Source organism: Diuraphis noxia, unplaced genomic scaffold (assembly GCF_037042655.1).
Source record: "Diuraphis noxia isolate RWA-SAM2 unplaced genomic scaffold, SU_Dnox_SAM2 contig0001, whole genome shotgun sequence".
Classification (NCBI taxonomy): domain Eukaryota; kingdom Metazoa; phylum Arthropoda; class Insecta; order Hemiptera; family Aphididae; genus Diuraphis; species Diuraphis noxia.
Genome location: NW_028301711.1, coordinates 31,433,181 through 31,458,787, shown reverse-complemented (window position 1 = coordinate 31,458,787; position 25,607 = coordinate 31,433,181). Strand labels below are relative to the sequence as shown.

General features: G+C 24.8%; 1 protein-coding gene across 8 annotated transcripts in view; it reads right to left on the bottom strand.

The window, feature by feature from the left end:
- Positions 1–652: 652 nt before the first annotated feature.
- The window catches only part of fne (ELAV like RNA binding protein found in neurons), a 38,363-nt gene continuing 13,408 nt past the window's right edge, over positions 653–25,607 (bottom strand). Inside the window, exons 1-10 of one of the 8 annotated variants that reach the window (XM_015518849.2) lie at positions 24,092–24,796; positions 23,059–23,366; positions 19,876–19,890; positions 18,735–18,838; positions 18,496–18,649; positions 18,371–18,412; positions 17,390–17,636; positions 13,936–13,977; positions 12,626–12,936; positions 653–12,467 (exon numbers count right to left, since the gene is read on the bottom strand). In XM_015518849.2, the coding sequence (XP_015374335.1) occupies positions 12,409–12,467; positions 12,626–12,936; positions 13,936–13,977; positions 17,390–17,636; positions 18,371–18,412; positions 18,496–18,649; positions 18,735–18,838; positions 19,876–19,890; positions 23,059–23,278 (1,194 nt within the window). In that variant the 5' untranslated portion in view covers positions 23,279–23,366; positions 24,092–24,796 and the 3' untranslated portion in view covers positions 653–12,408. Of the gene's footprint in view, positions 12,468–12,625; positions 12,937–13,935; positions 13,978–17,389; positions 17,649–18,370; positions 18,429–18,495; positions 18,650–18,734; positions 18,839–19,875; positions 19,891–23,058; positions 23,367–24,091; positions 24,797–25,607 lie in introns of those variants that run through there. The other 7 variants (XM_015518847.2, XM_089217771.1, XM_089217769.1 and 4 more) reach the window with 7 other exon arrangements.

Below are 25,607 nucleotides of genomic sequence, written 5' to 3'. Positions count from 1 at the left end.
AAAAAAAAAATAAGTAAAATGATAATGACAAACATAATATATCATAATATTATATACGTGAAAAAGCGAATGATGCCTAATTAAACACAAATGAAACTAAAACTAATTTAATTTGAACAAAAGCGATAAATTAATATTGATTAATATAATTGATATAAAGATAATAATAATAATAAGATTACATTCGACAGAAATGTTAAGAAAAAATAATTTATAGAATATTATTCAAACAAATTATAAAATAATAATATGTATATAGTATATATATATATACATATACATATATATATAAATATGTATGTGAGGTAGTAAAGATAATCATGAAAGTAAATAATAAACATATTACTGGAATATTTTAAACCGTTACAAAGAAATTGAAAAAAATTAAATAATTAAAAATCATATCTAATAATAATAATAATAATAATAATAGTAATAATAATATTGCATTATCTAATAATAATATATATAAATATTGGTTAACTACACAATTAAGAAAAAAAACACGTTTACATTAATATCAATGTAACAATAAAACATTAATTGTGACTTTGATCATATGCGGAGACAAGGGATGGGGAAGGGGTGATAAATAACACTGTCATGTTTTTTTTTTTTATAAAAGTTTGAACGTATGAGTATAGGGTACATATTTTATATATATTAATAAATTATATATTATATTACTTAAAATGGTAGGTACGTCAATAAACATTATATTATATGTAACAGAGAAGTAAATATAATGGCGTATAAAACGACAAATATATTTATATATATATATGTACAAAGTAAGTATATTATTACGCACGCTCGTTGTACGTTGTACCTATATATAATAAATTACTGTTAAAGAAAAAGTATCTACGGAAGAAGTATAATAATAATAATAAGTAGATAGTTTAATATTATGTATATAATAATATGTAGATGTATGCATGTACATGTTCGTGTAAATAATATATATATATATATATATATATATGTATTTATTTATGTATAAAAGCGTATAATAATAATAATAATAATTTTTAAATTAGGTATTTAAATGTTTATATTTTACGTAAATCAAAAGATTTGATCAGCGGATAATCGCATTTAGAATTGTTCTCCTGCTACCGCTATTACCATTTATTCATTTATTTATTATTATCATCATAATCATCATCGTCGTTATTTCATTATATAATACATTTTTATTAAAAATTATTTCAATATTATCACAGTTTTAGTCATATAGAAAATGTGTATGTGTGCGCAATCCCACTTACGGAGATGATATTACATTAAGTACCTATAGTTATTATGATATTTTAGTGTTACATCGATAGCTGCAGTATTCGATGAATGGCTTGATAAAAAAAAAAATGTTTTTTAACTCTACAATACATTTTGGGTAACATTTATTTCTTCACTACACGAGGACGGATTTTACTGAATATAATATTCCATTGACAAGACAATCGCACATTATAATAATATATAATACCTATATGCACATTGCACACAACACCTATATATAGTATACCTAATACCTACCTATAACCTATATCATATTATTGCTGTCATATGGTATACCCACCTATCTACCAATGTATTATAATATATATATATATATAGAGACAGACTAAATATTATACACAGAATATATATATAGATTATACCAATTACCAATTACATCACAGTCGGTACATACTTTTCCAGTCACGGCATACCGTGGTATCAAAAATTTCATTGCCTCGACGAATGGTGTACACGATTATAATGTGCCGATGAAAGCAACAACATACCTAAACTATACACACAATACACTAAGTACACAGCATAATATCGTGAAAAAGCGAACGAAAAACGAATTAAATAAGCCCTAACATATTATTTATGGCCTACTTAATATTGAATAGTATATTATATAAGCTGCAGGCTCGCCGCTTGCGGTATGCTATTTTTTATACTCTGGCCGGAATTCCTGAAAAATTGTATATTTGACGAATAAGAGTCAAATTCATGGTGAAGAAGAGAAGCTTATTACAAAAAAAAAATTGTTTTTATTTTTAAAAGTCCAAAGTCCTGGAAGTCCCTTCCAAAGTCCCAATCAATATGTTCCAAAATTATGTAATGGGGCGAATTGCTTTAGTTTGTCATCGTGAACATTGATTACAGTTTTTTTAACTTAAATCCAAAGACTGTAGTTTGTTTTACTCAACAAACTTTGAGTTGCACGTTTAAATATTATATTTAGGTATCTCACAACACCTATCGAGCAGTAATCACCGTAGGAAGGACGGTGCCCATGGGTTCACAAATGTAAAGTATATCGTTCGATGGATTTCATACCTATAATAGAAAAATTATTTGTCTAAGCGTGAGCTCAGATCAAAAAGTTATACCTTATACGTATAGGATATAAGTAGAGTGCAGTATCATACCGTCTTCATAGGATCAATTATAGGAAGTTCTGTAATTAAGGTAGCGTGGGCCACTCCAAAACTCAACTGGCCACGAACCATCAACGAATGATATTAATTATGTGTAACGTAACAAGAGTGCAGTTTATGTATAGGCACGTATACACATAAAGACATGTCAAAATGTCAATACGCGTTTCATGTCAACATACAGAACCAATAAGGACATGGAACGATTGGAAAAAAGTACAAATGACATAATATAAGTGGTGTAATATACGTAACCACAGTGTAATTATTAAACTATAACACCAATCAATCCGGGCATCTCAATTTTGTTTACTAAACCTTTATCATACCGCGGAAGTATTGATGTAAGAGTAAAAAGATTACAAACAACCGGGAACCGGATCAAAAATACAAACAATTTTTTTTTATATATTGTTTTCGTATAATTAAAAACGATTCGTTGACATGGGATAATGTAACACAATTAACAATTATTTTTTTTTTCATAATCTTAAAATCACTTGAGCACTCATTTTGTGCACTGGTAAAATATTATATCTATATATGTACGGATTTAAAAAAAAACTTATAATTACTCGACACGCAGGACAGAGTGCCACTAAAAACAGCAGGCCCGTATTTATATATAATAACTAAATAAGGGATAATTTTAAAAAGGAATAAAATAAAATTAGTTGAAAAAACACATAAAACTCATTTATACTCATAAGGTGCTAAATTAATAGTAATAATAATAAAAACAAAAAAAAAGAAGAAAAAATTCAAACATTGATTTCAGTTTATAATAAATATTAATTATCTAAAATGCATGAGTGTTTCAAAAATAAATATATAATATAGTACACGGATTTTTATTGTGATTAAGGTATACATACACACAAAATACAATCAAATATTACAATACTTGTTCACAAGCAAGTGGACTTGAATGAAAATAAAAAAATTTTATAATATAATAGTGAAACCATTAAATTCATATTTATTTCATATATAAAACAATATTTACGAGCATATCCGTAATCCGTGTATTATATTACTGTTTTTAAAACACCTTCATTAAAAATTAAAATTGAAAAAAAAATCACACACACATACACAGACATGAATGATGATATTTTACCAATTAAAATTGAAAACATAAATTTAATAAAAATGAATTAAATTATTATTGTTAGTATTTTATTACTATAATGAGAATGATAATAATAATAATAATAATAATTGTATCTGTAATAATATTATATAGTAATAATAATCATAATAATTATAACAATAATGATAATAATAATTATTATTTAAACACACATAAGCTAAAATGTTAATAATGTACATAATACATTTGGTAGACCTAAGTAAACATTTTGAAATAATTTTATAAAATTTAACCATATTATAACTGTTACATTAAGTGATTCGATGGAAAGTTGACAACCCATATGCAAATTTTACTAGGTACAAAATTATGTACATACACAGCTAGAACGAAATCAGATTGGAAGACAAAGGAGTTCATCTTATTGTGTAAAAAATAGTTGCCATCGTATGAAAATCATAGTTTTTTTTTTTTAAAAGAATATTAGTAATTGTGTTTAATAGTTTTTTTTCATACTATTTAAAAATCAGATGAAATTGTTATGGTGACCATCACTTTTATTTGTTATGTTATTAATTGTATTTTTAACGGTCATTAATTTAGTTAAGAAGCACACCCATATAACAAATTCAAAAAGAGATCTGTCATAAGAGTAGGTAGATAATTATTAACTAAAAAATTAGATGCTCTACTCCGGTGCATACCTGCATATAATCACCAGAATACATCTTAACGAATATGCAATAGACGTTAGTCACTAATATTCTTCACGGAGATTTATTTATTTGCAAAAATATGATGGCTAATAGAAACAACAACTAGATACAGCCGATACAGGGATATCAGAGCAATAATATAAAATCGTTTTTAGTAATTGTTAAACACGAATCACGCTTAGGTCACCAAAAATCTCGACTCAAAATAAAATAAAATAAATAATTAATAAAAATGTTCAAGACTAGAATCAATTGTCAAACAGTAAAATGACAAAAGTAATTATGAATTACATTTTTGCAACAGAATTAAGTTTACGAAACACTATCCACAGGGATAAGTTATCGAAAATAATAATTTAATGGCAATGCCATAACAAAGGTAAAAGATGTCAGTAAAAACTCATGAGATCATAATGACATGGTCGTAGCGATATATGACGCGAATACTCTTTCAAAATAACCAGGTAGGGTGCAAAAGTACAAATACTCATCGAGCTTTCACAGAATGCATAAAAACTCAACGAACCTAATGCTTAGAGCAACGGAGGTTCAATAATTGTGTTATGTTACTCGCACGAGTGCAGAAAGTTAATTTTCTTCTCATCATTCAAAGTAAAAAAAAAACTTGTCTATAATACCATAGTTTTATTCTCACATATATACATATATTTTAATAGCTTAGTTGTTTAAAAACATAGTTATTACTTTTCATCAACGCTACAATAATAATCTCACTTGAAAAAATGTAAAATCATTTTTGGTAAATTCAAAAATATATTTGCAAGAGATCACAAATTTGAATTGTTCGTCACGAGTTATCAATCCACGTTAAATACCAAGATTTCGTGAATTCACAAATACTCGATGTATATATATATATATTTTTTATAACCAATAAAAATAATTCATGAACACCGAAACTGTTCCAAAAGTTAGAGTTTTAAATCAGTATTTTTATCAGTATCTACATTTTTACACTACGATTAAAGGAGCGTTTATTTTTATTTTTAGGCCATTGGACTTTCAATCAGTAAGTTAGTGTTTAAATGCGTACTATATAATTCACTATAATTATTAGTGTTATCCGTACAGCGGCACGAAAGATAGACATATTGTAAATAAAAAGGCCAATGAAGCTGTTCCTAGGTTCTAATTTTTATATTCCTTCGAGTCGGTTACATCACATTACTTTATTTTGTTTATCGTATTTTAAGTATTTTTTGTTCTACAATTTTTATAAGGATATGAGAAAATGTATTGTTCTTAATCTTTATCTTGGAATAATCATTGTTTTCATTTGAGATTTTGATGGACAGAGAAATAAACTTATGTACCTGTCATAAATCATAACATTAATGTCATTCTACTACATAGAAACAATTATTCGGGCATAATAGTATTTATTTTTACTAAGTTCTTGCAATTGTATTAGATATACATTTGTTTAACGAAGATGATATTTAAAAACATTTTCTACAAACAATGTAGACCATATTGCCGAATAACAAAAAAGCCATTTAAATGAACACTAGACAGTAAGTTAGGCATAAAAAACATACGTCACCATAATATTATATAATTTACAATTATATTTAAAAAGAATAAAATGAACTTATGAATTTTTTGCCACCAAATTCGAAACATTATACATACAAATTTTACAGTCAGTGAAATAAGTCGATAATACGATAATCATAGATCATTTCGAAAACTATATTTAATCATTATATGTTACATAATATTATATGATATATGATTGAAAAATTCACAGACATGTGGTGTGGAACAAAAAGTTCTTTGGTAGATATTACAGCGAATACCACGATAGTAAAGAGTTCTGCAACCACTCTGAATAAAACAAAAGAAGAGTAGAATTCAAATGAAGAGATTAGTTGAATAGAATCGTATAATAACAATGATTATATTGTATTGCTCTTATTTCATTATTCATCAGATTTACCGTGTGTATATAGTTTGGCCGGTTTTATGACTATTTTATATATAATATATATCCAACAAAATTAATGCTGAGAATCGACAATTAAATCACAATTTGTTTATTACGTATTTACGTGTGAAAAACACGGGCATCGTCAACAAACGCACAAATGTAAGTAGAAAAAAAATAGTAACGACGAATTCAGACGATCCCGCACCGATAATGGCGTTTGAATTTTTACATTTCGTGTCAATGGCGGCGGACGTAATGAAGCCCTCCAGTGAATACTCTTTCACACGAATAAATTTTTTTAAATTATAATACAATATATAAATGTATTTATGAGTTCTGCACAATGTCATCATAATATTATTATACTAGCGCTGTATAATATACAAAGTTATAAATCTATACTGACATAAGTGATCAATACAATATAATATTATAATATTAAATAAACAAACGTGTTAGGGACCTACTAACATAAAAATGTCGACACAAAAACTCGTTAGTTACCTATACAGTTATAAGGACTAAAGGCGGTATGCACACATGCACGAACCTCTAAGTCCGGGTATAATATTATCGACCGCGGTATCGCCGTCAACAATTTAACATATTATATTATAATAATTATGAGCCGTTTTATCTTATAATTTTACGTTTCTACTGAAATTATGTCATCGGTTTGTAGTATTTTTGGCTGATATCGTGGCACGAGAATGAATCGACTGTAATTGTTAAGGATTTGTCCGAAAATTATACTCGATGTTAATAAACACGAAATATCGTAGATCAAACAGGCATATTATTAGGTATAATATCGCTGATATTACGACGGAACTACGCCGTTATATTGTATTATATTAATAGTGTTATATAATGAAGTTCATGAGATATCAATGTTTTTTTATGTAAAGAAATCGCCATATGCAGGTAGGTCATAATATTATATATTATTATTTATTATTAATTTAGACTTTAGAGGTTCTCCGATGTAATGGCTGAACGAAAAAAAAAATCATAACATTGTTTAACGGTTTGAAATAGGGTTTTACAAATACAGTTAACTTTTATAGTTTTATCGTTCTTAAACTGATTACAATTCAATAAAGAACATATTATTTAGGTAATATTGGTTTCATCGATGATTAACCATTTACTTTATAACAATTTTAGACGATCCTTATGAAATCACAAGTGTCAAGCACTCTTATTATATAAAATATATATATAGATTACATGGACGCACGGACAAACCCTTTCACTCCCATCCAGGTACTTTGAAGAACAATGCCCCGCTCTGATGACATTATGGCGAGTATTGGTAATGAAATCTTTTTTTCGTAAATCAGGAGAATTAATGCAAATTTTCAACCCTATAGTAAAAAATCTAAAACCCTGCTTAGAATTTGATAATTGGAAAGACTGTATTTAAGTATTCGATATGGTGAACAGAAAAACCCCATTATATTATTACTTTATAATATTTATTATATTAGTTAGGTAAAAAAATACGTAACTTTATTATTATTATTATTATTTAATTGCTTATTTTATTTACGATGTTCCAGAAATGTTAGGTTAGGTTTATTTTATATTTAAAAATATATTACGAATTCCAAAATAAATGTATTATTACATGTAATATACAAAGTAATAGATTTTTTAAATTCTAATAGGTATACCGACATAATAGAATATGAATTTCTTATACAAACCGTATTTTAGATGCTAACATTTTTTTTTTTTTTTTTTCAAAAGAAGTAAAAAATAATTTTCTTGGTTATTACAATAATTTAATAAACATCTAAATAAAATTGATAAGATTATTTACTAAAAATTATCTAAGACCAATAAGAATAATCAAGTATATATATCGAAAAGCTAATAATCAAAAATACTACAATACACGTCTGAAATTTCTATCACGGAATTTTATTAAAACGAATATAAAATATTAAAAGTTCAAATAAAAATAATTAGTATTAATGTGCGTTATTAAAGTTGTATTAATTTATACATGTTAAGTTTAATTTTATTTGCAATTTTTTTTATTATCTTATCTTTATAATAACTTGCAAAATATTTTTTTGTTCTTGCTCTCAAATAAATAATATTTAACTTCTATCAACATATTATCAAATAATTTAATGTTGTTCTTTATTTTACTAAACATTAATAACAAGAAATATTATGTCTGAGTAATTTCTGATGGTTCAAATATAAATACATTATATTTTATTGGGTACCTACCTACATCATTGATGATGTCAGAACAAAAACTGGATATTTTTAATACTTATTTTAATTAAATATTAACTTTACTTTATAGATATTATTATTATTATTATATTTTTGACACAATTTTAAACAGGGAATAGTATGGTACAGCAGAATTTTATAATGAACCAAATATTGTTATTGTTATTATTCATAAATATTGAATACACTTTCACTCAATTCAACATCTAAATACTCAGCAATAAACTAATAAAATTATATTTTAATAAAGAGTTATAAATGCCATTATGTAAATAGTATGTGGTATATTCATTAAAACTTAACCCGATCTATTGCACACCTAACATGGTAACAAACTTTAATGACTATAGCTGTAAACAATTAAATTATCTAATTAATCTATAATTTCACAATCTTAAACTTTTTCTTACTCATTTTGAAGTACAAGAAAAAACTGGGTGATTTTACAACACATACATATTATAATGCTAACAAAAATCAAGAAAATATGAAAGTTGTATTTGAATAATTTAGCACCGAAAAATGAAAATAATAAATACAGATATACCTAAACATATGACTAGAATACATTAAGCAAAATTGCCTTTTTGATTGATTTTTTAGTTGTTACAATATTTTGGAACTGATAAAATTGTGTGCACAAGTACTGCATAATCATTTTACCAAGAATAGCAATTTTGTTATTGATATCATATTAAAGTATAAATATATTTGCTGAGAAGATACATTTTTTGATAATTTTATAATGGAATTAAGTCCAACAACAAATGGTATAACCAATAGCATCTACAGATCAGCTAATATTATAATATTAGATTAAGCAAATAGCTCAATTAAGTATGTTTAAAGTTTACAGGAAATGTTAATTAATTTTGAGTGATTTAGTTATTGTAAAATTATTACAAATAAATATTTTGATGTTCATGCACTGCACATTATAAATTCAAGAAAAAACAATTACATTGATGTTATTCATATACATGATAAACAACCTGGGAATATTCAACTGAATGGATTGAGCGTTGAATATAAAAATAGATTCAGCAATTGTTTTAAAAAAAATGTTCATGAAAGAATTTAATTTGAGCATTAAATTTTTTTTAAATTTCACTCAACAGTAAACAATTAGTAATCAATCTTATTCCAATATTTGTACATTTAAATACACACAGAACCAATTTTTGATGAAATATACATATTACAATAAAACTATTTTATCTATTATTCTAATTTTAAAATGTTTAACTAAATTACATTTTTATTTTTGTTTTTTTTTTTTTAATTAATGTAAATTTAAAATATGTTAATCTTTTGACTAGAGTTTTGTAAAAACATTGCTAAAAAAAAAATTATATCTAAGAAATGTATAGATATTATTTACTATATGTATGGGTGTATCAAACATTATTTTATCAACGACATTTTTACTTGTAACATACAATTTGATAATATTTTTCTTGAATATATAAATAATAAATTAATACCTTACAGCATGGATATTATTATTATTAATAAAGAATATATTATTGTAGTACAGAAAAAATACTATAAACCCTAATGAATATTTGAACAGCTACCTATTTATTTTTTTATGCAGATATTAATAAACATAAAAAGTTAATTTTTTTTAAACCTAACTAACAGTTTTATAACTTTTAATCAACATATGATATACATAAGAACTTAATTTTTTAAATTTTTTATCAATATATATATATATATATATATATTTACACCTACTTATTAAATTTCTATTATTATAACTAGATATTTTGATTGATTGGGTGTCATATACACAAAATACTAAACTAGAATGGTTGAATTAATGATACACGAATACTTATAGATTATAATAAATAGAGACAGTTTTTTTCTACTAAAAGAATCAGAAACTCTTCAATAAATATTGAGTAAATTAAATCATGATTAATATTAATATTATGATTTATGTCTTTAAAATTTAATGTAATTTTCCTAACTTGTATACTGATAACTAATTTCAGTCTCTTTCTCATTATATTATTTATATTTAAGTCTTTTATTATTCCATACGTTTTTATTATAGCTGATAAAATAAAAAACTTACGAACTTTTATTTTTTTTATCCGTGTATATTATAATATTTTCACTATCAAACACCGTGCTGGAATGTTAAATTATGAAGGAATAATTAATCAGACCAATAATTTGGTCTAAAAATACAGTTACAGCTGGTGTAATCAGGTAGTGATGTTTTAAATTATAACTACACGGAAGATGATACTAAAAAGACCTTAAATTATTTAAATAAAGTAAAGAAGCAGAAATCAAACTCAAATTTTATTTTTAAGAAACTTGGTGGACTTAGGAGATTTTGGAGATAATTATAAAAAATTTAAAAACATTTTTCTAATACGATTCACTGATTCATAAATAAATTAAATGTAGAATTAGTATTTTTTTCAATTATCTGTAGTTTATAAATAATTTAATTTAAAAATTGTAATATTGTAATTGATTGGGGACTGTAACATATAAAATTCAAAATAAATTATATAAAAACCGACGACTTTTAAAATTAAAATATAATCTGATTTTAATGGATGATAATCTATAAACTTTATTTGTAGATAAAAAAGAATTAATATAACCCAAGATGCATTATTAAATAAATATAGCATTAAAAATATCCAGTTTTAAGTGATGGAATTTTATTTTCAAATTAAACTTGCCTTCATAAAATTACCCTGTAATTTTAAATTAAATTATTAATTTGCATTAAATCTCCAATAAGTCCACCTGTCATAACATTCTGTACTAAAATCAGTACTAATTTGATTCATGTTTTTTGTCATTAAACAGTGTTGAATACTGTTCATTGAGATCAATAATCACACTGGTTTGTGTGCAAGTAAAAACAAATAAAATAATTTGGTTATGTACTTGCAAAACTGCGTACAAGCAACAAAAAAACAAACAAATATGTTCTTAATATTACATAGGTACGTTATAGAAATTGACTCGATTCTTTCAGAATTATTAATAAATGCAAAATGAACAAGTTTCCTATGGAGTATGAATAGTTCTTGCAATAGTTTTTAATCATCACATTTTCATATTCTCAACTGCTAGTAACAACTTTCACTCAGAAATATTTAACAATAAAATAAATTGAAAATATATGAAATTGTATCAGAAATTGTGAGGTGAGGGGGAAGATAAGATTATTTTGTATTAAGTATATAAAATGTATTGTTTTTTCTTGTACCTAATGGCATTTCAAGAACAAGTAAAAAAGTAAAAATATTACATCGACTTACATATAGCTTCTTATGGACATTTTATGTAAATTGGTAAATATGATATTTACCTAAATATATAGTAAACACAAATGAATTTATATTTAATATAAACACACTTACATTGTTATGTACACACATAATACACGCACACATATAAATGGAATAATAACAACAAAAGAAAAAGAAAATGTTATAAATTATTTACGAATTTAAATTTAAAATATAAAATATTAGGAATATCTTAGACTAGCAACGTTAAATAGAACAGAACACTATCAGTCAATATGCTTGCGCAATTATTATTTAAATATCTGTTCCAAAAGTAAAGTAAAGGAAAAATGGGAAATTGTTTATATAAGATGGGTACCAATAATAATTATATTGCACAAACATTAACAAAATGTTTTAGGAAATATTAACATTAAAAAAAAAAAAATTATAATTTGTATATTATTTATAATATGCCTTGAAAAGTGTTTATTTTTATAACGTTATTATGGTGCACGCGATTTAATTTAAATGTATCTAATTAAAAATATAATTAATAAATAAACATAATTTACCTTCTTTAGACATGATAAATATCAGCGAATTTGCAATTCAGTTAAAGATGTTTTAGAAGGGAGAATGAATTATGTAAACATTTGAAAATATTCGAAGAAGATTGATGAAATTATTAACAGTCAGTTAATGAATCAGCAAGAGACATTAACAAACTGGATGCATCTCCTTTGCCTAAAAATTATAACATTTAAATTATTATATTTCATATTAATTTTCTTATACATAAAGGTTTTTACACTTAACCATCGGTACACTAACATTTTATTTTCATTAATTTTAGATTTTGTTACGAAATAAATATTCTAAATTACTAATAACATCATTTTTACCTTTATTGGTTTTGAACGATACTTGAAGTACACGGTTGCCTAACGTATATCCATTAAGTGATTGAATGGCAACAACTGCTTCATCATAATTAGTCATGGTGACAAATCCAAATCCTTTACATTTGTTCGTTTGCAAATCTCTAATAACTTTAACACTTTGTACAGCACCAAATGGACCAAAGAGTTGCCATAATACATTTTCCTCTGTTTCTGGCGCCAAGTTATATACAAATATGCACCAGCCAGATCCATTCATTGAATTACCAGGTAACATTGAGTTTGCTAACAAATCACCAGCTAAAGGCGAGTATCTAAAATTAAATCATTACAATTTAATTAAATTTTTAAATTATTTTATAAATTCAATTAAACTGATATCATGAAAAGAATATTTTGATAAACTTATTAAATAGTGATGTTTACAAGAATTCTATTCATGTTAAAAGTTTAAAACATAATTTGTTTTTTAAATTATTGTTGGTAATTGAAATAGTTTAATTTTATTAAATAAATGATAACTTATCATATAATATTTTATTCCAAAGTGTAATGCTATATATTTTTAGTATAATTATGTCAACTTAATTTCTGTTAAACATTAATATTCTTAATAAAGCTTAAAGTGCCAGTATACAGTTAATATAATAGTAAAAAAAGTATCATTTACAATTACAATTACAATTTTCAAATATTTATTTATTTAAGTCCATAAAATACATTATGTTATACATAAATCTTCTTTAAACAACTAATGGGTTATAAATTATCATGCCAATTATATTTTTTACTAAAAAATTTAAATTTCTATAGTTAATTTAAAATCAGTCATAATGTTTTAAACATATAACTCTGTATAAATAACAATAATTTAAGTCATAATAAAATGTTTCAAGTTTCTATGATTAATATTTCTTGAATAATAAATGTAATTCAATAAAGTTAGAATACAACCATATCTAACCATCCACAAGAGACAAATCACAGAGTTGAAAAATTGAGCACTTTTATTGCTCTAGAAGATGATAAGAGATACGAAAAAAACCACATTATTGTAAAAACAATTTAATTTTCTCCACTCAAAATCTAAAAAAATGGTTATAGTTTTAAAAAACCAAAATCTAGTTATCATGAGACAATTTGTTTAAAAATATTCACAAATATGCTTGAATTAAATAATATAGTACCGAGTTAATTTTTATACTATTTTCTAAGAATTATTTATTTTTTTAAATGCATGTACCTGGATTTATATATACCTACAATAATCTTTATTTTATATTCATACATCTTATTTAAGAAACTATACTGACCTCTGTAAGCCTTTGTTTATGGCTAGCATAGTCTTTCCAGTGCTAAAACAAAATAAAAATAAAAATAATAAATATATATTTATACAAACAGTAAATTTTATATAAAATAAATTGTACAATGAGCGGCAGCTTTAATAAATATTAAGTTACAAGTAAAATTAAATTTTAAATGGTTATCTAAACAGTTGTTTGATGCAAAAAAAAAGGAGGTGGATATAAATCTTCTCAATTGCATATTGTTAGAATTTTATTTATCCATAGAGGATAATACAAAATATATTTTTTAAAATTGACCAATGAACTATTATACTTGATTAAATAATCATATTTCATGTAATTTAATAAATATTTAACATTGTTATCATTGATTGATAAAATAATTTATTTAAATGAAACAAAATATATAATCACAAATGTTCATTTATAAACATTTTTAAAATAAATAAATCAAACTGTATTTTTCATATGTTTGACATATAAAATAATACTAATGGATAATAGGTACAAATTATTTGTTAAAATATAAATAAATAACAACTTAAAAAAAATCTATCTTAAGATAAAATTATAAATTGATTTTTTTACAAGCCAATAATTACATGCACATCAATGAACAATACTAATACCCCTTCTTTTAGACACTAAACATAATCATTGTTTCACTATATTCTATGTGCACAAAGAAAGTAAATTGTGTCTCTATTTAAATAATTTCTGCCTACTAGCAATTTTGAGTGCTCACCAGCACTTAATACAAATAATTGGAAATATATTACCTATGCCATCTCGTGATACATCAATCCATTGGTTTTTAATTACATTTTGCTACAGATCCAGGAATGGTATGAACAATTTCTCCTCTCCATTGTTTGGGTTATTGAGTTTAAAGTCAAGTTTAAATTATTAAGAATATTTTTTTTTAAATCATTAACAAATAATGTAAATTATGAACATCAACCGCAAAGGAATTTTAGGAGTAAGAATTAGTTATTTTATTTAAATTACAGTTAATGATTTTTTAATAAACAATATAATTTATGCATAAAAAATGATAAATTTAATAGAATACAGTTTTAATCCCACTTCATAAATGTTGAAATGATATACATCATGTCCCTAAAATGCCAATCATGCTAAATAAGTTAATTTGAGAGGACATACTTGTTTAACTATCACAAAACTGGAACTGAATCCTCCTAGCCCTAATACCTCACTGTAATGTTCTTTAAGGTTATAGACTCAAAGGAATTAAATAATAACAATAAAAAAAAAATATGAAACTAAATAATAATAATATTAATTAAATACCAGCAACATAATATTACTTTATTAAAGCATTTATCATATATGGAAATGTGTATATTCATACAAAGTTGAATCTAAAAATCAAATATTATACTAATATGCATTAAATGTACAATAGAAGTGAATTAATCAATTGTAATTTGAAATAAATTAATTTGGTAATTAATATTCCATTAAAATATGAAAAAAATCTAATTTTTATATTGCAAATTTTATTTAATACTGTCAATATTTATATCTATATAATAAAATTACACTGAAGTACAGTTTAATAATTCTGATTAGATAAACAAAAATATTTATTTTTTCAATTTAAATCATATATTGTTATAAGCTTAAAGAACATCACAACCACATTACTTATCAAAACTTTAGTTATTAAAAATTTGTTTTATAATATGTATATTAATATATTAGTAGAATAGTATAATGTGCAATCAAATAAAGTAAAATTGTAAAACAACACTATTTATAAGCTGCCACACTTTGTAAAATAAAATAAATAAATAAAAACAAAACAAAAGACAAAATTAAAATATATACTAAAACTTTAATGATATTAAAGAATAATAAATTTAAAAAATACTGTAATCACTAATTAATAAAAATTTAAATAATCAGGTAAATGTTGGTTCTTTAATAATAATATGATTACGTAAATAATATAAAGTTAAAAAGAACGAAGGGTGGGTGATTTATACATGAAATCAAAATGTAAAACTTATTATAAAATATGACCATCGCTTTACTTTCATTAAATAAGCAGTTAAAAATATGTCATTATATAATAAATTAATTAGAGCCCAGAGGTTCAGTATACAGTCACAGTTAACAGTTTAAAATATAATGTTAGTATTTCAGGCATGAGTTAAAATTATATATTATCTGTGAGAAAAATGTTGTGTAGTGTTAAAACATACCAATGTTTAATTAGAGAATCTGACATTTAAATATTTTCAAAATTATCAAATAAATATATAAAATATATCTTGATATTAGAAAACAAAGACGTAACATAATTTAATTTGGTTACCTATTAAAATAGTTATGGAATTATAATTTTTTCTTTTTTGTTTAAAGCGAGGAAGATTAATTTTTAACGTAACATAAACAATTTTGAAAAAAAAAAATTATGAACATTATAAGAGTATTTAAAACAAAGATTTATAGGTATTCATCATAAAATGAATAGAACCATAGATAACTTGTGATTACCTATACCTCTATGTATTAAGTCTTTATAACTTTAATAAACACTAAATTGGTTTATTTCATATAATAAACTACATTAATTTGTTTAATGTTTGATGAAAAGTTCAATTAAAACCATTATAATATGTATCAAATTTAACTTTTGAAACACTGAAACAATACTAAGTATTGATCAAAAACTATTACAAACTCATTTTATTTAACATGCCCAAATTAAAATGTAAAAATATGATAAACTTTCTTATGATTCAAGGTATTGATATAATTAGTATTGTAAACTATACATTTTAACTATGATATTTAAAAAAAAAAGTAACACTAGAATTTAAGTACCGCAATTTGGGCTATTAAGTATAATAAATAAATATAAAGTATTAAAAATATATAACTAACTACAATCTCAAATATGTTAAGTAAATGAACAGCACTTGAGAAATAATAAAAAGAAAAATTTTCTTTAAATAATGTATAATTTACCAATTTATGATGTGTTCATTAAACGAATAAAAAATATACTTCTAATAAAAATCTAATGGAAAGATCCTTAACTATTATGTTTAAATGAACATTAAATATAATATATTGTTTTTTTGAAAAACCAAACATTTATTTTTATCAATGAAGTTTTTTAAATTATTATCCCCTAGTCATAAATACAAAAATTAAATTATTTAAATGGCAAATTGTATATTATATTATGTCATTAACACTTATTTTTGTGATCTAACTATAATTTTTGTGTTTTATATATCTGGTATATTATTGTTGTTAATGTATATTTAACGTAATATATTTTCTCTTTTTGTCTAACCAAATTATTATTTAAATTTCTTTATTAGTAATTTTAATGAAAAAATGGTAATTTAAAATAAATTGTTAATGAATTGATTCTAAAATATCACTGTAAAACAAATGAAGAGAAGAAATGTGGTCATACCTGGATAAAGGGGAGAGTGGAATATACCTGAAGCGCCCAGTAGGGTGATGAATAGGGCCAGCAGCAAACCTTCGAGCTCCTTGAGGAGTTAAATAAGCTGCTAATGCAGGTACTGCTTTATTGCTACTAGGATTGTTGGCAAACTTCACAGTAATTGATTCTGTTGAACCTTTGGGAACAGTTCCATTTAATTCTTGAATTGCTCGTTCGGCTTCAATTCTCTGATCAAATCTTATAAAACCAACACCTTTTGAAATTGCTAAAAAGAAATTGTAGTAAATAAAATGTATAACACATTTGACCACTTATACACTAAGTGGTCAAAACATCATGCAAAATAATAATTAAACAAATCATAGTTTATAATTATTTGTGTCAAATTAAATAAAAAATAATTTTATAAATATTATCAATAAATTATTAAGGACAAAAATTAATTTCTTTTACAACTATTTTTAATTGTAGTTATTTTATATACCTATATAAAATAAATAATTTAGTAATGCAAATAATATATTTTATTCTGAGTATTTATTACTAGTTAAGATTATACTTTAGTCGAGAGCACAAAAAATAATCATTAGCAGTTTATGATAGTTATTGTTAAGTCATTAGATTTAGACCTATTGGCAGTTATTTTTTTTTAGTTATATTGTAGTTTATTATCTAAAATAATTATTTTAAAAATAATTTACATTGATTTTTTGATAAATATTTACAAAATTATAAGTTTAAATTTTATTTAAAAATATTAATAATAAATACTGATTGAAAAATCTATTAATTAAATTCTAACTTTGTACACAAAATGATTGCACCAAGAATATAAAATTATATTTATTCCAGATTAACTTCTTTAAATTAAACCTCAATATGTTTATGATATTCATAAAAAAATGGTTAAGAACTAGACAATTATCCAAGAATAAGTATTATCACAATTATTCAACTATTATAATTTTATTAAAATCAATAACTTACACGGCGAATGATCTCCTCCAGTATTTCCCACAAATTGTCGCACTGTGAACATATCAGTAATATTTCTTCCATTAGAATATTTCAAGGCAAACAATAACACAATGAAAATATAAAACTAAACTCACCAGTCATATTATCACATAAAATTCTTGATGTTATTATCCGACCATAAGGACTAAATAAATTTTCAAGGTCTTGTTGAGTCATATGTTTTGGAAGACCACTGACATATAAATTAGCTCCTTTAATTGCTTCACTACTAGGTCTAGCAAATGACACCTTAAATCGTTTTTTATCACAATTAATTACTAGGACACTAATTACCTAATATTGTGAATATTATGTAAAAAAAAATTAAATGTACCTTAATTGTTTTATTTTGTAATCTTAGTCCATTTAAAGTATTAATTGCTTTTTCTGCATCTTCTGGCCGATGATAGTTAACAAAACCATAACCCAAGCTTTGACCTACAAACAAAAATAATTGAACAATTAAAATATGCATATCATTCATTAATTGTGATGAACATAGCCCAATATGATAAATATAAATTAAATGGTCAAACAATTAAATATCAAATTAATTTATTGAGTAATTAACTATATATGTATGTACCCATTTGTATGTATAAATGTATGTATGAATGTTAATATTTATAATCAGTATTATATAAGCATGAAATAAAGTATTATTAAAAGAAAGGAGTTAGATATACTTTAGAGGTTTTACTATTGTGTAGACACCTAGTCTTTTCATTGATTTTTATTCCGATAGGCATAAATAATTCCAACAGGCTATTATAAAAATTGTAAATTTAAAAATAAAAATAATATAAATTATAGTTTAAATCTCATTATTTTATGATTAAATTTATATTTAACAATTACAATACTTCAATATAAAAATGTCAAATATTAAAAATTAAAACAAAAAAGGAACAACATTTTTCAAGTAATATGTAATACTTAAGTTTTTTTATTAAAACGTTAGACTCTAATTGTACTTAACAGCATTTTTTTTTTAACTTCTGACAAATTTCAAAATGTCCTCTCTAAAGTACCATCTGTATTCAATTTCTAATCTATAGAGAGGCTATATGAAATTTAAGTTGTAATTGTTGATTTTTCTCCATCCCTCCCCCCTCAAAAAAAAAAAAAATTAATCAATTAATAAATAAATATATAATAATAATTAAATGTACAGATTTAGTGAAAAACACAAAATAGTAAAAACAAAATCCTGTTCAATTTATAATGGGTAAATATTTGTAACATTAACATATATAATAATTCTGATTTTAAATACTTTACAGTACTACTTTATAATACAGTTAATTCTATACTTTATTTGAGAACTAAGTAGAATAAGTAGATATCTTTATAAAAAGTAAATGTGTTAATGAGTACAGAAAAATAATACATTTTTAAATAAAAAAAAATGATACATCCTAGTTTTTAATTAAAAATTGCCATATTAAGAACTAACAAGGCTTAAATTACAGTACCTGATGGAAGAGATCCTGTTGTGAAAAAGCATGAAAAAATAAAAGTAAAAACAAAAACATATGTTATGAGTATCTATATTTTTAAAATGCCATTACATAAAAATAAAAATTTTCTATAAACGAAATATAAAGTGTTACCTATTTAAAATAAATGAAAAATTATAAAATCGTAAACAAAAGTTATTTATTTTATCATTAATAACATACCACTCGTAAAAATTTAATTATTTTTTTTATATTTAATTTTAGTTCATACTAATTCATTAAAAGTCGAGAAATTATTTTAATTATTAGGCAAGTTAGTACCAACTAATAAATACTAATAATTATAATAAAAAATTCAATAAAAAAAATCCTTCTGATAGGTATTTGTTAGAAATTTATATTTTACACATAAAATGTATTTTATTAATAATCAGACCAGTTAAAATTATTACATTTTATTGTAATGTAATTTACATTGTACAAACTAATGGTTATTTATCATTTTAACCAAGGTACTATACATGTTCTGATTCGATTATATCTCGGATTATATTCACAAAAATTACATTTAAAATTAAACTATTTAACTAGTTAATAATATTGTAACTGTTGAGCTAGATTTATGATAAAAAGCTAAAAAAAAAACTAGTTATTAATATACTCATTGATAATACAAATAATTCACACATCTTTTAAGCTTACAATAATTTGGTTGTTCTACAAAAAAACATTTTATTTCAACAGTCGGCAACTAGTGGACCTGGGTCCAAATCCGGACTGTTGAAGCCAGAAAATTGGACCGTCAACAAATTTTACAATTTTAATGTCTTTATATTATCATAATAAAAATATAAAGATTAGACAAAGATTTTTTTCTTTGGACCTCATTTATTTGACTAAACAAACTTCAATAAGCAAAAATTATAGGTGAAAAAACTGTAAAAATTAAATACGTCTCCATCAGGTACTATATGATAAAAACAAATGCTTATGGAATATTGTTTTAGGGATTGATTTCATACCACAAAAAAAAAAAATGATCAAAAGTGTATTATCCAACTAATTAAATAACAGGTTAAGTAATAAGTCTAGTTCCCATTCTAGCTCTAAATAAATGAATAATTTAATCTTTACCTATAATTATTAGGTATAGTTTCAGTAATAATTATAAGCATTATTACAGTAACAATACCAACTGTAAATGCCTATCTATCAATTAAAATGAATTTGATAATATACAAAGAAATATAGTAAATATATTAATTATTAATATCAAAATTGTTAATTTTGAAAGAGTAAATATTCTAAATGATATATTTAGGACCATCACACACAAAACTTTTGTGAAAACTAACTGTGGTATTTTGGTAGGTATGTTCAATTTAATAGGAATTATATTTTAACAACATCATATTACATAGGTAGGTACATACATATAAGCATTAAGCATACATCATAAATATTATTTATTTTTTAATATTTTTTATTAAATAGGTATTGGCTGATAAAGTGTTTGGTTTACTAAATCTTTTCAGAACATTTTTAAACAATTTTTTAAGAATTTAAAATATATACAAATTAATTTTTTTATATTTGGTATAAATTTAGATATTATTTAGATTATTATTAGATACTATTTCATACTTTAAAAACTGTAATCCTGTTAGGTAAACTTTTCTGTAATACATATATCAACTTTTTATTAATAAATTCTACATTCTACATATTTACAATTATTAAAACGATGCTATTCATTAAACTTTTATAACCAGTAGGATTCTTAGTTCGTTAAGGATTTTACCTAAGACTAATCATAGAGCTATGGGAAAATTTATCTCCATTCAAATTATATTTTGCTATACAATTTTTGTATAATTGGTTAGAACAAATAATTGAATTTATTTTAAATTCAGTCTGCATTTAGAGTATATGAGTGTTTAGCGATTCTCTTGATCTAAAAAAAAAATTACAACCATGATCTTTTAAGTTATTGCCACTTAACAATTTATTTTAAATCTGTTAAGAGGACGTAATATCCATGTGCGTTATCTCTGTCTTACAAACGTAAAACATAGAAAACATTGCACTTGCGCAGGACAACTTTTCTCCCTCAGTATTTTATAGAACAAATATCAGAAATACATAGGTAAGAACTTTATCTGTGTTATAGCATCATTAATTTTTTGATGGCACAAACCAATAATTTTTAATAATTAAATAAAAAATAAAAAATAAATGTATTTTCTTAAGCTGATAGGTAACTTGAGTTATATTTATTTTATCCAAAAAATAATGATGCCATAACACAGAGAAAGTTTTTACCTATGCATTGTGGAGTTTTGATAATTTTATTATAAATAATGAGGGAAAAAAGTTTTCCTGTGCAAAACCGTTTTTGTTATGTTTTACGCTTGTAAGACGGAGACAGCGCATGCGGGTGTGACATCTTCTTAAAAATAATTGATAATAAATCTACTCTGGTCTCTGAACATTGATTATGGCAGTTAATAGGATTTTTTTGAAGAAGAAAATGTTGGGAGGGGGTAAAACCCTACCACTGCATATGCTACTGTTTATATGTATTTATCATATTTTATAAATATGCTGTGTCCAGATATTCCACAACATTCTAAAATAATATTAAGTACCTAAATTTTGATTGGATTTTTTATATTACAGTTACCTATTTAAAATTTAAAAATGTACCTATTGAAGATCCTATTGCTTTTATAAAAATATTCTATATTTTTCAAGACAATCAACTAATAAATTATACCTAATGAATGTTTTGAGTATTTTTACATTAAAAATTTTAGAGTAAATAATTTCTCAGGTGTCAATATTTTAGACACAGTTCTGATCGAGCACGAGAAATTTGGTTTAATGAATAAAATATGTACATATATAGGTACTTTTTACCCAATAATTTATTTAATAATAAAATTAAGGCCATCTATTTTACCTTTATTAAATTTCCAACAAATTAATATTAAAATCGTTTAATTTATATAATTATTTTTTACACTAAGGTATACCATTCTATACTGCACTAACTAAATTATCGTTTGTACATGAATATAATAGTAGATAATCAATAATCATAGGTCATCATAATAATTATAAACATTTCAGAATACTATGAATAATTTTTTGAAAAAATAAAAACATAAATACATATATATATATATATAAGCTTACCTGTGACTTTATCTCTTATAAGTTTACAGCTTTCAACTTCCCCAATTGAAGAAAATAGTGATCTAATTTCTTCTTGAGTCATTGTTTGAGGTAAGTAATTAACAATAAGGTTTGTTTTACTTTCTTCATTCAAAGAATTTCCTTGTGATGCATGGGAATTTGTACTTGAGGTATGTATTGAACCATTAAGTGGTAGTGAATCCATTCCGTTTTGCATCATATTGATAATTATAATTCTTTTTTAGATTTCTTGGCTAGTTTTTTTTTTGTTTTCAATAAACAAATAAAATAAACGGAAACAATAAATTCTGAAATATAAATCAAAATAGAAAGTTAGTTTGTCTATATTAATTAACATTATACTTATTAATGAAATGTAAATTTAAATGTAAGTCGGTAGATAGAAATCTTTTGAAAAGTATACATGACAGTTCTAAGAAATCGGATACAGATGGCACTGAATAAACACTTTTTATCAAAAGTACATAATCAAGACTAATTTATAAGTACCAAGAATAAAATACCCAGGATAATACTTATTAATTAATTTTTTACTTTTATATCATAAAATGTATACCTAAATAAATATACCTAGGTTCCTATTAGGTATCTTGGATAAGTATTTAATCTCGTATTTAATTATTATGAATTGTACTATTGAAAAAAATAAATAGTTAAAAATACTAGTAAAACGACATATTTTGTTAGCCTACTTACTTGCATTTTTTATTCAAATAAAATAAAAATAAGTACTTGATAAATATTCCTATCCTAGCAAATATTTCTTTTGAACAATCTGGAGTGCTCTCACAAGTAGTCATAAAAATACAATTTTCACAAGATGTGCATAGGGGTACACAAAAATTGTGTTGTTAAATAAAAATTATTATGTGATTAAGGTATAGGTAGCCGAATGGTTGAGCTCTTTGTTGCAAGGAATCATTAATACGAAATTCTGCAGTGATCTATCGGTCAGTGTATGGGGGATGAGGAACAGAAAACAAATTAACAGCAATCGTTAGTAGTTACCTACCACGTAAAAGTATACTGTTAGGTTTATCCAAAACAGCTGACAAACAGTAATAATTTTATGAATTATGATAGTTGACTCGCTACTTGCAGTCCGTCGAGAACCGTCCAAACTCAGTGGCATTTTCCAAACGCACACGTACGGGCACGGCGAACTACACGGTCAACTGTCAGCAAACACATTTTCGGTTGACGCAAAATGCAAAATTAAAAAAACGAAACGAAGAAACGAAGAAAAAGAGAATGAAAAAAGAGACAGTGACAGGGCAAGTAGAGCAAGACGCGTGCGGGAGAGACGACAAGACGTCCGGGCGTCCGAGAGCGAGCGATCGACGGAGAGTGTGGGAAAATGAGACGCGTCTGACTCTTTTCGACGTGTGCGGCGGCGCCGTCGTCGTCGTCTAATATCATACGTTCGATGCGTTCAAACTTCGAATGTCGCTTAAACTTCGAATTAACCGTTAAACGAACGATACCTATAATAGTATTGAGAAATAATTATAACATGTAAGTACTCTATCGGCTATCATACTATATAAATCGTAAAACGACAACTTTACACGTTTGAGAATCGATGTCGTTAAACGCGGTTAAATTTATGTAAATAATATACATATGATTATTATTATGATTATGGTTATGATGATTGTGATCATGATTATACATATTATTATTATTATTATGCTAATGACATCGGTACGCGATGCACACACACATAGGACTCTCGCAGTCTCGCATTCGCACCGCTACACGCACGCGCAGACACGCACACATCCCCGGTGCGTCAACACATGACGATTGATGAAGATAACAACTACAGACTATACATATTAATAATACTATAATGTAAACAGGCTTATATTTTGTATTTTTGTATGGAAATTATGATATTTTATTAACTCTATTTTTACTTTTTGTGCTGGTAAGTTTGTAGCTTGTACGGACTACGGTGCGTGAAAGAGAACAAAAATGCATTCGTAATAATTATAATATTGATAATTATGATAAAGGGGAACAACTGACAAATTATGGAATGAACCGTGGTGGCCGGCCGAGCATGCTATGATCGGACGTCGTCGGCCTCAAAGCGCATGCGCACGAGCGAGCTTCGAAATCCCGCACCCGCCGTCACTCACCACTCACCAGTCGTAAAAAGCTTACACAATTCCTTTTGGTGCTACTACATGTAGGTGGTAGTCTCGTCATTCTCTCTCTCTCACACACCTCCCTTCAGGTCCCTACCGACCGTCAGACCGAGCAGCTCGAGCGATCGACGGCCCGGCCGGTGACTAGTGGCTACCGCCCCTTCACAAACGATTGCCCGAGCTGGAATAAAGCCATCCGTCATCAGTCATTACTCATCACCATCATGTATTAAATAAGATCATAATATTATGATTGTATTATTTAATTCTTCATTCCTAACCCTCCTCCCTCTCCAGTGTGTAGTGCCATTAGTCAAGTCGCTCTTGGAATTACACTCTACACCTCAAGTTCAGATCAGAACTCACCTTGCTTAC